This window comes from Emys orbicularis, chromosome 10 (assembly GCF_028017835.1).
Source record: "Emys orbicularis isolate rEmyOrb1 chromosome 10, rEmyOrb1.hap1, whole genome shotgun sequence".
Lineage (NCBI taxonomy): Eukaryota > Metazoa > Chordata > Testudines > Emydidae > Emys > Emys orbicularis.
In genome coordinates, this window is record NC_088692.1 from 14,954,919 (window position 1) to 14,970,005 (window position 15,087).

Below are 15,087 nucleotides of genomic sequence, written 5' to 3' on the forward strand. Positions count from 1 at the left end.
GCGGGAGCAAGGCTGTAGCGTAGACACTGACATAATTAGGTCGATGAAAGGCAACTTAGGTAGACAGACCTGGTCTATACTACAGAGTTATAAGTGTGTGGAGGTTACCAAGTACAGGGGATTTAGGAAAAAGTACAGTTAAGTGTATAAATTGCTTTATATGAAAATCTGAAACCACTTTTTAATGACCCTCAACAGATGGGTGATATGCTGATATAGCGGTCGCATGACTCAGAGTTAATCTACCGTCCCAAGTGTTTCAAAGGCAAATAGTCCAAAAGAGCTGGAACAGAAGAACCCAAGGAATGAATGTGTTTCAATGGACCACGAGAGAAAACTTTAGCTTGAAACATGCTTCTCAAAGACCTTTTTGCTCTGGATCAAAAGCTCTTGTACAGTCACTATCTACAGACCTTAATCAGCTAGTCACATGTAGAGACGCCAGGTCGGTTTGCAGCACCAGGCCTTGGTTCTGCAGAATGACATCTGGGAGCTTTAGTAGCAGAAGTGGCCTAATTGATCATGTCAGAATACCAGAACTGATGCACCCAGGCTGGAACTATCATTACCACCTTGGCTTTGTCCGGATATATCTTTCTAAGGACTTTGGGAATTAATGAAAGAGAGAGAAACACTTGAGCAGGTTCTTCTCCCACCAAATCAGAAATACATCTATCACAGATCCTGAACTCACTCCTCTTTGGGAAGAGAACACTGGAGACTGTGTTCACACTGGGAGCAAACAGATCTAGCAAATAGGGAACTCTGTTTAGCAATACTTGATTTAGAACAGTCTTTCAGCTCCCACTCACACATGAATCGTGATGGAGCTCTTTCTGCTTAGATGATCTGCCAAATAATTCTGGGTAATTGAAAGACAGAGCTACTAGGATGATCTTATGTAGGATGCACCAGTCTCATGGGTGTATCACTTCCTGGCATGATCTCACTCCCCCTGGACTCTCCATACAACACATATCTTGATGGACAATGCAACAGCTTTGAGTGGTGGTGCCCAGAAAGAGAAGCAGAAATACCTTCCGGGCTAGATGAATGGCCCTCAGCTCCAGTACATTTATGTGTAACAGACTCTACTCACGATCACTTTCCCTGTATTCAGAGGAAGTCCACATGTGCACATCCATCAAAAGAGTTTTTTTTAAGGGGGCGGTGGATGAAACATAATTCCCTAGCAGATTTTTAAGGGTCTGTCCACCAAAACAGAGACATTGGCACTCCGACAGGCAAGTCCATGTTGTATTTGACTGGCTGATAAACTGTTCTTAACCAACTCTGAAAAGACCAGAGGACTTACGGAGTCACATAAGTAAAGCTGCCATATGACCCAGTAAACTGAGACAGAATCCTACTGAGGTTCTCAGATGAGATCGCAGGTATGAAATGAGGTGACTCATGAAAAGTCTGTGTTTAGGAACGTATGCTCATGCCAATGTGAAGTCCAGCACCGCCCATATAAATTTTGTGGACTGAGTAGGGGTGAGATCGGACATGTCTCAATTGATCTTGAGGCCTTGTCTGGAAAACAACTGTAGAACTGTGTGAACATCCCTAGTGACTTGCTGTGATGCATCTCCTTATCTCAATGATTATCTAGCAGGGCATCTATGTTGGCCCTCTTGGATGTGGCTGTTTTAGCCAAGGATCTGTGGCGGCCCCCACTTTCTATCTTGAGAATGCCTTTATTAATAGGTATGGCTAAGCAACCCTGGAAAATGTTAAATAATTTAGGACAGCTCTCTTAAATGATCTCTAGCAGAAACTCTAAAGTGTCCACCATTCTTCTAAGGAGGTCTTGAACTAGTAATGTAAAATATTAAACGGTTAGCCAGTAAGCATTAGTCTTACCAGTTAGCCAACCTTAATCATTAACCTCCAGCCCCAGGCCAGCCAGCCGACCCTCAGCCCCGGGTTTCTCTCCCTTTAATCGGTTAACCGATTAAACAATTTTAATCATTTGAACAGTTAACTTTTTAAACAGATATTTACATCTCTATCTTTCGTGGCCTTAAAATAGTCTATTTTGACGCAGTAGATGGTGTCATACCTTCATCAGGCAAAGCCAATATGACCAGGTTGGTCCTCATATTCCTTGAGGAGGTCTTCCTCATCACTATACAGTTTCTGTTTAGAACAATGAAGGAGCTCTTGGAGCAATGACTGAACCTCCTGAGATGGGGTGTGGGTTTGTTTGGTTTTGTTTTGTTTTGGGGGTGTTTTTTTAAGGAAGACGACAACCTTATTCTAGATCTTGATGCCGCTGTATATGGCACAGAGCAGGGAATGGCTGAGGACTCCACACACAACATTAAGGCCACTGCCTTGGCAGATATCTTATCACAATACAATGATTTGGTGGCATACAGTACACCAATGCCAACTGTACTTAAGAAACAGTATTGATAAATGAAGACAAAAGCTGCACCCCTGCATCAAAAGAATGGTGCCATGATTCTGTGAAACCCCAATGTGAGTTTGAAGGAAGAGCCTTAGGCAACTCAGACACATAATGACTTTTACCCTTCCTCTTGGCCACTACCAGTGATGCAGATTGGTGCAAAGCTGCATCTAGAGAGCTCTGCTTTTTCAAAGTCACACTGGTACTGTGATTCTTCAAAAAGACTGAAATCCTATTCACATCAGTTCTCTTTTTCCTAAGAGAAAATAGAAGGCTTAATGTTTCAGGGACTCCCCGAATCAAAAGACCTCTTAGCCCCCCAAGTTGCATCTCTTGTAGCCAAAGCACAAGCTGAAACAAGTTCATAAGCAGGAACAGGAATCTCACAGTCAAAAATCTTCTCTTTTCCAGCAAAAACATCAAGTGGTCATCACATGCCTTGTGTGTGTTCAAAAAGAGAGTTATAAATAATATAGTTGTTTGAGATAGGAGATTCCCCTAAACAAAAAAGGCACTTTATATGTGTATCATTCATAGGCATAGCTGTCTCGCAGGCAGGGCAGATCTCAGCCATTAGACCTGAGACTCGGAAAGAAAACAAGGAGTCTTTCGGAGGAGGTAGAAGAGTTAAAGTCAACCAGCTTAAATGAAACAAGAAAAAAAAGTTACCGGGGAGAGAGGAGGAGACTAACTATAAAACCCTAACCCTATCCCCTAGAGCTATAAGGAAGCAGAAAGACCCTATCCCCTAGAGCTATAAGGAAGCAGAAAGACTCAGTGCCTCGGGCAGTAAGAAGAAAGTAAGTGATGGTTGGGGCTGCTCCATTTTTATACCCTCATGTACATGGCATGAGAGCGTAAAGGACAGCTCCGAAGGAAACAGATGGCTAGACGATTCCAGTCTCTCACACTCGAAGCACTCACACCTACAGTGGGATCTTTGTGGACATAGACTTAAAGCTGAAATTCTATAGATTAAAAAACAATATTATTAAAACACTGGGCCACTAATGAGGTTATAGGGCCTAGTAATACTGCAACTGCAGAGCCCACGACTGAGCTGCAGTGTCTCTAAGACCTCACATCATGGATGCTGCTCTCTTCCTATGTTAGAGTAAAGGCTGACTTACAACGCAGTGAAAACGACAAAAAAACCAATCTCTATTTCATGATGGAAAATATCAAAATACTGTGTGATTGAACATGGCAAAAACGGTTTCACGCCCTCTTGAACTCTCACTTCAAAGTTCTTTTCAACTTTCCCTTACGGTACTTGTTGACTATCGGTCTCGTGCCAGTATTTAGCCTTAGATGGAGTTTACCACCAGCTTTGGGCTGCGTTCCCAAGCAACCCGACTCCAAGAAGACCTGGTCCCGGCGCGCTGGGGGCCGCTACCGGCCTCACACCGTCCACGGGCACCTCTTAACGGTGGACAGAACAAGGAGCAATGGTCTCAAGTTGCAGTGGGGGAAGTCTAGGTTGGATATTAGGAAAAACTTTTTCACTAGGAGGGTGGTGAAGCACTGGAATGCGTTACCTAGGGAGGTGGTGGAGTCTCCTTCTTTGGAGGTTTTTAAGGCCCGGCTTGACAAAGCCCTGGCTGGGATGATTTAGTTGGGAATTGGTCCTGCTTTGAGCAGGGGGTTGGACTAGATGACCTCCTGAGGTCCCTTCCAACCCTGATATTCTAGGATTCTATGAAAAACAAGTTTCACACTTCCTATTACTAGCGAAGTGTTTATCACACTAAATCTTGAACATAAGACTAAACTACAGAGTACTAATACTCTCATTTTAATCACTATTGATTGAAATAGTAGTCTCTCTACAAGTTCAACTCTAGTTATTAAGCAGTTAAGAAAAGGCTCAAATCAGATCTTTGAGTCAGAGCACAATTACAAACGTATGCCTCCAAACACTAGATGTTATCTGAGGCATAGCAGATGATTTAAAAAAAAAAAAAAAAAAAACCAAACACACACCACATATACTGTGTGTGTTTGATTCTAGAATCAGGCTCCAAGTCAAAAAAATTAAGAAGCCCTGACTAAAAACTAATAATGACTTCACTTGCTAACACTAGTTAGATTGTGTTCTAAAATTGGAGGTTATCAAAATATATGAACTCAACAGAAGTCTGCTAGTTTCTCCCTTTTTAAAATGTAACATTTGTTATATAGTTACCTTTTTATTTTCTTCCAACAGCATTAGTTACATGTCACTAACTTCAAAAAAGTCATTTTAATTTGTGCTAATTATAAAATAAGTAGTACCACTTTCGGACACAGACAGTGTGATCACAGGGAATAAGACTTACCACTACTTTTGGAAGTTCCTTGTAAATCTGTTTCACAAAGTCCAAAAAATGATGAATCTAGGAAGAAAAGAATATTAAACTTACTGGAGGGTGAAGGGGAAGAAAGGGGAATCAATTTCATTACTTTAGGATCCTTGTATCAATACTGGGGAAAAAATGTACTCGAAGAATCTTTTGTTAAATTACTGTCAGCAGATTAATTTCACTTAAGTATGGGGGTGAATCCTCAAATTTAAAATGGAATGGGGAGATACTTTTGGAGAGAGTTTCTTTTGACTACTAAGCCAGTTTACTGCTATTCAAGTTTAATGTTGACAGTAGAAAGACCCTCACAATAATAATTCAAACACAGATATACAATCATTACATTATTCCAAAACCATTAAATCCTCTCAATGGTGGGATGGGGGAAGAAGAGATACTACAGTTTTGGTTTTCTAGTTCTTGTAAGATACTCTGTTACTAGGGTTATGAGTACAGTATATGAACTTACATAGATTGCTGACTTCCTTGTTCCTATTCTGGTTTTCTTCCCTTCTCTCAGAACAAAATACCCCCAATTTTTCTTCTCCTCTCATGGATTCTCTCTTTTTGGTGGTCCACCTCCATACCCTGAGATTTTGGTCTTCCACCTTCCCCCGCTCATCCAGAATATTCTGGTCCCCCATCCCATGTTGTTCTGCCTTTCAATCCTTATCTTTCATTTGGGATACTTTTGGGCTGCCACCTCCCTTCTATGTATTTATTCTCCTTCTGGCTTTTCCCCAAGGTCATGCTGGTACCACAGTTTCTGCACACAGAATCTGGCAGAAATAATATCATCAGAGTGAAACTGACTGAAAGCTAGTCAGTTGCACATTTGGTTAGAACAGCAGATTGTTACTTCACTGCAATAAATCTAGTCAGACGGCTCATAAGGATTGAGAGCAAAACCATTGAGTGTAAACCCTGGCACAATCCTGAAGTCTACAGCATTAACTCTCAGGAGAATTTTTAAAATGCAGGATACCCACAGCATATTAACTCCTATAAAACACTGAGTGCCCTGCACGAATATTTCTGGCATATTCGTCAATTACATATGCCAGAAATATATCAATTCAGACAGAGAGCATGTAGAGTAACTCTTCTACATCACATAATAAAATACAACTCACTTCTTGGGTGATTGGTGGCCGGAACTGTTTGTGTAGTTCAATAATTATTCTCAAACAAATAAGTACATTTTCTTCATTCTCTGTCTGGAAAACATGTGTTTAATTAGCCCATTGTTGTATTCTTAAACAACTTCATTAAAAATATATTTTATATAGCTCTAATTTAATCTCAGCAACCTAGAAAGTTTCTGCCTAATATAAACTGCCACAAGGAAAACATCTCATTTTTGACATGTTTCTTATCAGAGCCCAGTCTTGCAATCTGTGTGTACGGTTATCCCATTAAAATGGAAATATTGAGTCTGTATCCTTGGCAGGATTAGGCCTCAAACCTGCAACCTGCTCTACTTTGGCAGACCCCTTTGCAAAGCCCCATTGATTAACCAAAGTCAATAGGGCTCCTCATAGGGACAGTGATCCTTTCACACAGAGCAGGTTACACTGGGCCTCAGTTATCAATCATTTAGATTCTATACAAGCAAGAATCTGAAGGAAGGACTTAAAATGGGCCACTGATCCTCTCCTCTTTACTTATGTAATAAACTAGTCTAGAAAAAAAAGTTCTTTCTTGACATCTTACCTAGAGTAAGTTAACAAGAACAGTTCTGTGTCTCAGTCAAATCCTAGTAAACATTTCAAGAGTCTACATAAGGGTAAAATAGAACCCAGAGATGTTATATATCAAAACATCATCATACAGTGAAGACTAATCAACTGCCCCTCCCCTCCTGTCCCAGCAGCTCAAACAGTGCAATTAACAACAAATGGAACAAATCCATTCCAAAGTGACTCTAAAGATTATCTAACCCCAAGCATCAGTGTGGTCAGAATTCTACCCTAATATTTTTCGGGAGGAGAAGAAAAAGAAATCTCTCTCAAAATCTGAAGCATAGTTTTAACAAAGTGAAATAAATAAAAATACCTCTAGAAATCTAAACATCACAGACAAGACATTTTTGGTATGGGGACGAAGATGTTCATTTGTTGGTATTCTGTGAATTATTTCAAGAACTAGCTTTCGCAATTGCTGGAAAACAAAACGAACAAAGACATCTATTAGAACTTAAATAATCAAAACTTTGTAAGGACAATCCTTAATCACTAAAAAAAAAAAATTCTTGTTCAATTCAATATTGCCTTAATGTGTTAATTCACTAAAATGACAAACTACATGCTTTTTTTTTTAAAAAAAACCTTTTTCTTCAAATAGATTAAATGCCTATATAAGTATACATAATAGTTTCTTCTAATGTTCAAATATTTGGCTATAAAGCACGGCACAAATTTAATTTGCATTCTTAAGCTGCAATTTAAATTAAAAGAATGATAAAATATTCTGATAACTACTTGACAGTAAAGCTTCAACTTTTGCCTTTAACTCTGAAATGCAAACTTAGTCAGTTGTGATCATCTCTCAGTAATAGAGCCAACTGTAACATGTACACTATTTTAAGTGATAGAAGAGAGGTATTAAAGTATATATTTGCAAAACAGAATGGCCAACTTTATTTAACAAATATCTTACTGAGAGCAGCACAGACTTTCAATTCTGCCTCTGTGTATATATAAAATCTATATTCAAAAATAGATTTGCTCACTCAGCACTCTCTAATCTCTCACATTTCTGAATTAGTAAATTCAAACTGCACAAAAAAAAGATAACTGTTGCTTTGTACAGAGTACCTGTGCTGGTTTCTCCTGCAGAAACTGCACCTCTCCATCCTGCAGAAAGGTGAGAAATCGAGGGATGATGTGTTCCAGGAATGTAGAATACTGAGGGGATGATGTTACATTCTAGTTATTAAAAGAAAAAAAATACTCTCTTTGAGCAGAGGAGGAATATTTTCAGTTCAAGTGTGAATTAACCAAGTTACTTGTAATACACATGCTACACAGACTATCAAAATATAGAAGTTATATGCCGCTAACCACTGAAAAAGGGGTTTTGGGTTTTGTTTTTTTTTAAATAAATCTTTAAAGTATTAGCCATCAACCACCTTCTGATAGAAAGGACATTAAAACTGACATTCAAATGAATAAAATTGAACATAGGAAAAAATACCCCAGAAGGGGAAGGCTAACACCTTGCTCACATTTAGAAAAACTGCTCAAATACTGTAAATGTTACCATTTCAAATGAAAGGGCTAATGGAAATTCCTGGATGCAGTGAACTCACTTGTTCAATGACATTCAAGCCTTCTCATCCACAACTAAGTGCAGATTACAGTTATTTCTGCAGATGTATGTACCACAAAAGTTAGAATTAAACATTTCTACTTCTTTTTATTGTGAAGACTGATCTCATGCTGCTGTTTTGTTTGCTATGAAGTTGGGGACAGTATCCAAGGAGCAAGCTTCCTCCATTTGTAAATTCTGCACTTAATTCAGAAGCCTAGTTTAGCCATCCTAATCCTTCCTTAGAAGCTCTCAGCTATATTCAACAAAACAATATTAGGTAAACTTCGAAAGTACACCAGAATGTCTCTAACACAAATATTTAGGTTAGACATAAATAAGAATGCAGTATTTTATGAATTATAGTTAAATATTTCAGCTGTTTATTCACATTCCTCCTTTACATACACAAGTTATACAGCCAATTTTATTATTTGATCTGCGGTACAGTTTAGTCATAAACCAGGAAGATCCCAATATACTAGGCATTGTGTAAAGACATTCTCTGCCCCAAACTGCTTACAATGCAAGTGTAAGATAGCAGGTAGATACAATAGGAGGACCGTAGAGAAACCGTTTAAAACTTGTTAAAATTAAAAGGGCGCTTATCAGCTAAGACTCAGCAGCAGAAGCAGGAACTGCAGGCCTGTCCCTGCTACCTTCCAAAACCAAGAAAGAAGCTGCCCATCCGGTGCCTCCTCTTCTCCTCAGTCCTATGGTCTCTCCCTTTTTGACCAAACTCTCCTTCTGGTGATGTTTCTGACTCCCCAGCCCTATAGAAGAACTGGGAGAGTGCAGGCTAACTCTGCTCCCCCCACATGCTGAAGGGATCAGAGAAGAGAAGACACCCTTCAACACTTCTGACAGGCATGAAATCCATGATGCTCACTGACCTCACCAACCAGTGCAAGAAGCAAAAGCTACCACACATCCACAGGTCTCACTCCTGCTTTATGAAGACTTCTTCCCATGTATCTTCGCTAAGAAGCATAAAAGTGAAATTAACAGGACTCTGGTCAATTTCAGAATTGCTCTTCAGGGCCTTTTAGGGCAAAACTCACAAGAATCTAGTCATTGTCAGACTCCCACTAATGCACAAAAGATATGAGCAGCAGCAGAAGCAGACACTGGAGCAACTCAGGAGAGACAGGCTCAAAAACAGGATGGGAATATACTCAAGACCTCTTAGCTCTCTCCCAACTTTGCAGCAGCCAGGAAGTTCTGGAACAGGGAGAAGAGAAAAACATTCTCCCTTCCTGCAGCAATTTTTGAAGAATGACAATCCAAATTCATCCGACACATACTTGCAAGAGACTGAGAGGAAAGATTGCCACAGATGTCAGAGTTGCATAGGCAACAAATACATGTATTCAGGTAAAGAAGTATTCCCTAAATCAGGGGTAGGCAACCTATGGCACATGTGCCAAAGGCAGCACACAAACTGATTTTCAATGGCACTCACACTGCCCGGGTCCTGGCCACTGATCCGGGGGGCTCTGCATTTTAATTTAATTTTAAATGAAGCTTCTGAAACATTTTAAAAACCTTATTTACTTTACATACAACAATAGTTTAGTTATATATTATAGACTTATAGAAAGAGACCTTCTAAAAACATTAAAATTTATTACTGGCATGCGAAACCTTAAATCAGAGTGACTAAATGAAGACTCAGCACACCACTTCTGAAAGGTTGCCGACCCCTGTTCTAGACCATAAGTTGAGCATGATAATTAAACAGAATATGGAGATCTTTAATAAAGTATTGTATCAGTCATATGGTTTATTAACAGAGCTTTTCAGGTTTTTGAAATTAGAGTGAATAAATGAAGGCTTGGCACACCACTTCTGAACGGTTGCCGACCCCTGGCTTAATGCTTTCAATATTTGGCTTTTTTGTAATTAATACTAGTTTCTCGATGGTGGAGCTATATTAGCTTGAGTTGCGTGCCCCTAGGTTAAGCAGCGTTAGGTCACATCAGTACTTAGATGAGAAATCTCCATGGATAACCCAGGGGCAAGAGGAAGTGGAGCAGCAATTCATTCAATGGCAAGGTCAGAGATGTACATCCTGCAGGATGTACCTTTGGGCAAGACATAGAACAGAGGTCCTCAGCACTGGTCATTAAACATCATGTGGCATTTTTCATTAATGTGGATATTCTTGCCCAAATGTCCCAGATTAAATTATATTTGGCTAATGTACCTAGAATTCAGTACTTCTAAATAAAAGCCAACACATAAGAACAGGGGATTCCATTCAGATTTTAGTGTAATATAATACAATGGTGTCATTTCTTGAGCAAGAAATGCAAACCTAGCAGCTAATATTTCTACATGGTACCTCTTATGCATCCCAGATGAACATACTATGTATAAACTATTTTCTCCTGCTCAGCTGAACCGACCCTGAGAATTGAAAAGGGTCAGTGCTGTCACCTCCACTTCATTAGAGTCCTCAAGGAAGGAATCCCCACTTGACAACTCACCCTCACCTCTAAAACTGCTGCATATCTCAATACCAAAAAAAAAAAAAATAAATAAAAAAAAATAAAAAAAAAAACACCACACACAGCCCGCTACTTCAAGAGAGCTAAATGTAGACCTGAACTCAGTTAGAGAAACAATTCCACAGACAAATTTATCAGGTTATGCAGTAAACACTGGAGAGGTAAAATTCAAATACATTTTGATTAGTTTCTTTATTCAAAACTTACTTACTGAACAAAGATTTTCTATTAAAACAATTATCTGAGAAAGAGAAATCCTGTAAGGACACAGCCTATAGTTCTCCAATAACTCTGCTAATAAGTTTGAAATGAGACATGTAATGCATTCTAAAAATGAAATAAGGCTTTTCTTACTTAAACACAGAACCAATGAGTAACAAAACAAGAGCAGAAATCCAGATTGCATACACACCAAGAACAAGAAATATTGCATTTAAATCATTCAAGAATAAGTTTATTTTGTAATTACCTCAAAATTCTCACTGACTTCTTGCATCATTTTCAATTTTGTTTCATCGGCTGGGGGGAAAAAAAAATCGCAAAGTCAAGTGAATAATTAAATATGTGAAAAAAGTCTGACAAATACCATTAAACATTCACAGGTGAAAGAAGCAATCAGATCTTATCAGTTTAGCCATCATTGCCCAGTTGAAAGGGACACATTTCTCACAATCACACAATTTCATACTCACACTTCATACTCACACACTTCTCTAAGGCTCAAGTAAATAATGCTCATCATTTTGCTTCTTCAAACATCAAGGATCAAAGGAAATGCAAAGCGAACCCCATGCAAGTTTACCAACCAACTCAATAGACAATATTAGAGAACTCCTTGAAGCAAATGAGTAAGGAAGAATTACATTTCCTTAATAAATAGAAAATAAACTTACGTGTATTAACATCTGTTAGAGCAGCCACAAACTGGAGGTATTTCTTCATCAAAGTGGTTTGGTCAACCACAGTGGGCCCTTGTGTCGAAACAAAGGCCATTTTTCTTTTGGACCAGATTAGAGTTTATTAAAAAACTGGAAAGAAAAGAAAAAAAAATATCAGTCCACCTACAAAAAACAAACAAAAAAAAACATTGTAAGTAGGACAACTTACTGGTGGATACACCATCATCTAGATTTATTCCTATGACATTATTTTAAAGGGGCACCATCAATTTAAAAATCATATTTGTTATATGTATTTAAGCCTACAACTGCAACTCATAACATTTAACTGGAAAAAAAATCAGAGAAAATTGTTACTAGGTCTTTTACAGAATTGCATATAGTCAGTTTTCTCTCTTGTTTCTGTGGGTCTATCAAATGGCAATAGGGGAGAGAAACGTTTTAAAAGATTAGGAAAATACAGTGGAACATAGGTGGAAGCACAACATAAACTTCTTTTAACAGCATTCTTTAACTTGACTGGATTTCAAGTTGATAATGTCCTTTTAAGTACCTCTCAACAAAGTTTCAGGGTACCTGAAGCAAGCTTTTCCACAAACAAGATCTGAGTTTCCAATATGTAATAAAACTTGAAAGCAGTAGAGTTTCAGTTGGTTTTAGTTTTCATTGTCTGTCACAGAGTTTTACTGCTGACCTCATTTCACAATCCATGCTAACTTTCTGTCACAGCTGACCTCTTAATTTGGTTTAGCTTTCAGATCAATCTATGTTTCAATAAAAACACACTGCACTTTTACATCACTTTTACATCGCCTTTCATATTAATCTCTTTGCAAATATTGATTAAATGTCACAAAACACCTGTAAAGTTTTGACAGTTGGTCTACCCATTTTAAAGATAAGGAAGCCCCCAGGAACAGAGAGGTTCTGTGATTTGCCCAAACGGGAAGGCAGCTCATAACAGCCCTGGAAATACAACCTAGAAGTCTCAGCTCCTCTCTACCCTTACCTTCTCTGTCTCGGTGGCTCTCTCCTGACTGAGGGGGGCACCTTCTCTTTGATTGGACTCCATCTATGCTGACCCCATTCCAGCCAATGTTCTGACCCTGTAATTGTGTGAATCCTGTTACGGATTTTAAAAACATGCACAAAAGCGATATTGCATCCAGCTCCTTCTACCAGACCCCATTTCCTCTCAGGTCAAAGCCCTTGACATCTGTGCCATCTCGCCAACCCTTCAGGCCAGAGCTCCTGACCCTCCCTCCACCCTCAGATCCCTCAGCCCCACCAGAGCTAGGACTGCCCCCCCCCTCAGATCTCTGCCCCCCACCCCGGTAGGGCCTCCAACCCCCCCACTGACAGATTCCAGCCCCCAGCTAGGCAGGCACTCCCCCACCCCGCCAGATCCCTGCCCCCCCCCCATTAGAGCAGGGTCTCGTCTCCCCCTCCCCCAAGCGCCAGATCCCTTCCCCCTCACACATTGCCGGGCCTCCCCACGACAGGGCCTCTGCGGGACGCGACTGCTCGGCCCCAGGCTCTACCCCGGCGGCCCCGGGCCTAGTCCCCGGCCGGACAATACCTCCCCCGCGTCTGCTCTGTCCCCGGGCTGCCGCCGCGGCCCGCCCCTGGCTTTACCTGCCCGCCCCGGCCCCCAGCTCGCGCGAGTCCCTCCTTTGTCGCCTCCAGCCTGAGCCCGCAGCCGGGCGCGGCGCATGGGCACCCAGCGCACGACGGAAGCTGCCGAAGTTCAGTTCCGGCCGCCGCCGCTTGCAAACGGCTTCGCTCCCCGCCTCCTCCTGCGCATCGCTGCCCCGCATCTCTCCAAGACCCCCCACCCGGCCCCTGGTCCGGCCGCCCGGGTCAGGCAGACACTGGGGGCCCGGGGCTCCCCATCCCCGCAGCGTCAGTGCCCCCGGCCAGGCACCAAGCGCCGCTACACCGGCCTCCTAACCCCCGCGCGACAGGCGAGAACCAGGCGCAGGGCTTCCAGCCCAGCCAAATCCCTCCGGCCACCCGCTGGCGGTGGCGCGGAGCAGCCGATTGCCCCCCATGCAGGCGCGGTGCCCGCCAGGCCCCAGGCATGCTGCGGGTTAAAGCATCAGCAGCACCCCCCAACTCCGGCCTGTGCTTGTCTATTCAACATGCCCCGGTATTTACCCTCGGAAGCTGCGGCGCTTGTCAGGTCCCAGCAGCAGGCCCACCATGACCGCCTGGGCAGAGCCGCCCCTCCCGCAGAGGATCCGCCCTGCTGTTAAAGCGACAGCTTCAGCTGGAAAACACAGGCACTCAAGACTGTGTGACAGAAACGAGACAGAGGCGAGGTTAAAAACGAAAGGCGCTTTGTTCGCCCCTGCTCTAAATACCTAGCTGTAGAAGAAAGATGCTTCAAAGGATCGGAAACAATAAGTTTTCCCCACTAAAAACGTGAGCCGAAAGGAGATGGAAGATAAGCTGACAGCCCGCTGCTGAATTAAGCATGGACACAGAGCGTGCAGAAACTCAACTACTGTGAAACCCTGTTGGTCTATAATGTGTATAATGATTTTTATCCCACCCCACTCCTTGTGTGAAGTGCTGAGGTATATATTCTTCCATAGAACTGGACTGGACCAAATAACTGGATTTGAATGAAAGCAAAAACTAATCAACAACTACCCTAGCTAAGGAGGCAAAACTTGTTTCTGCTCAATGGTTTCTTTTGAAAAGTCAGCTATACTGATTCAGTGGCTCTTGATTACAATGGTGATGAGCAAGGTATAGAATAGAAAATAGAAGGGAATAGAGTAAAATGTTGGAAGGTGGGTTGCGGGAGACGATTCCCCAGATAGTAGTCAGATTCAGAAACTTTATTTGCATGACAAACCATAGAAGTGTCATCCAAGTTAACAAGCTGTACTGCAAGAAACAATCGGTTAATAATAAAGGGGATATATTTTGTACTGAGCTCATCTCTCTCATTCTATGCTTTGGACTATTTTACAATCAAATATTTTTTATTAAAAGTAACTCATCTTACCCAGGCTGCCATGATTCTCCAAAACCCTAGTGTCATCCAGTTTGTATGAAAGAAATAATACAAAATAAGGTCCTATCCTGCAAACACTTATGTGTTTGTAACTACATGGGAGTAATCCCAGTCCATTCAATAAACCTACTTACACGCAAAGAGTTATGGGCTTGCAGGATTGGGGCCTAAAATGTTATTGCTTTGTATTGTATTATTAGCTCTATGACACATAAAAATTCATCACTCATCTGTTTTGGGAAGATTTTTTAAGGTGGCATTTTTTTCTCTACCATCAGGAATATGATACAGGAAATAGGCAGAGTACTTCACCTGTTTTCTAATGGGATATTAAGCCCTGCACAGGTCAGTCTATTGTAGATTTTTATACAGTGTTTTATGCAAAATTCTGCAAGATGCACATCACCAAATATACCAAAATACATTTATTCTATTACCAGAAAACTGATTTTTATTTTCAAAATTCTTACCTCTCTAGGAGCTTTTCATTAGCACCCCAGATAGGGATTTTCTCTGCTTCATTTTTCTAATCCATTGGTTTATACAGGTGTCTAATATGCCTGTAACAAAACCTAATAAGAATTTT

The 15,087-nt window shown here is 41.0% G+C and overlaps 1 protein-coding gene and 1 non-coding gene across 2 annotated transcripts in view; both read right to left on the reverse strand.

Moving 5' to 3' along the window:
* TRRAP (transformation/transcription domain associated protein) overlaps positions 1-14,474 on the reverse strand; it is a 153,623-nt gene extending 139,149 nt beyond the window's left edge. Inside the window, exons 1-8 of the mRNA XM_065412772.1 lie at positions 13,634-14,474; positions 12,486-12,582; positions 11,471-11,605; positions 11,047-11,096; positions 7,575-7,685; positions 6,814-6,918; positions 5,892-5,975; positions 4,735-4,791 (exon numbers count right to left, since the gene is read on the reverse strand). Coding sequence (XP_065268844.1) covers positions 4,735-4,791; positions 5,892-5,975; positions 6,814-6,918; positions 7,575-7,685; positions 11,047-11,096; positions 11,471-11,570 — 507 coding nt within the window. The 5' untranslated portion in view covers positions 11,571-11,605; positions 12,486-12,582; positions 13,634-14,474. The remainder of the gene's footprint in view (positions 1-4,734; positions 4,792-5,891; positions 5,976-6,813; positions 6,919-7,574; positions 7,686-11,046; positions 11,097-11,470; positions 11,606-12,485; positions 12,583-13,633) is intronic.
* LOC135885227 (small nucleolar RNA ZL1) lies at positions 11,186-11,330 on the reverse strand. Its single transcript, XR_010561742.1, has one exon. It is a non-coding gene; the product is annotated as a small nucleolar RNA ZL1 (small nucleolar RNA).
* Positions 14,475-15,087: the final 613 nt, after the last annotated feature.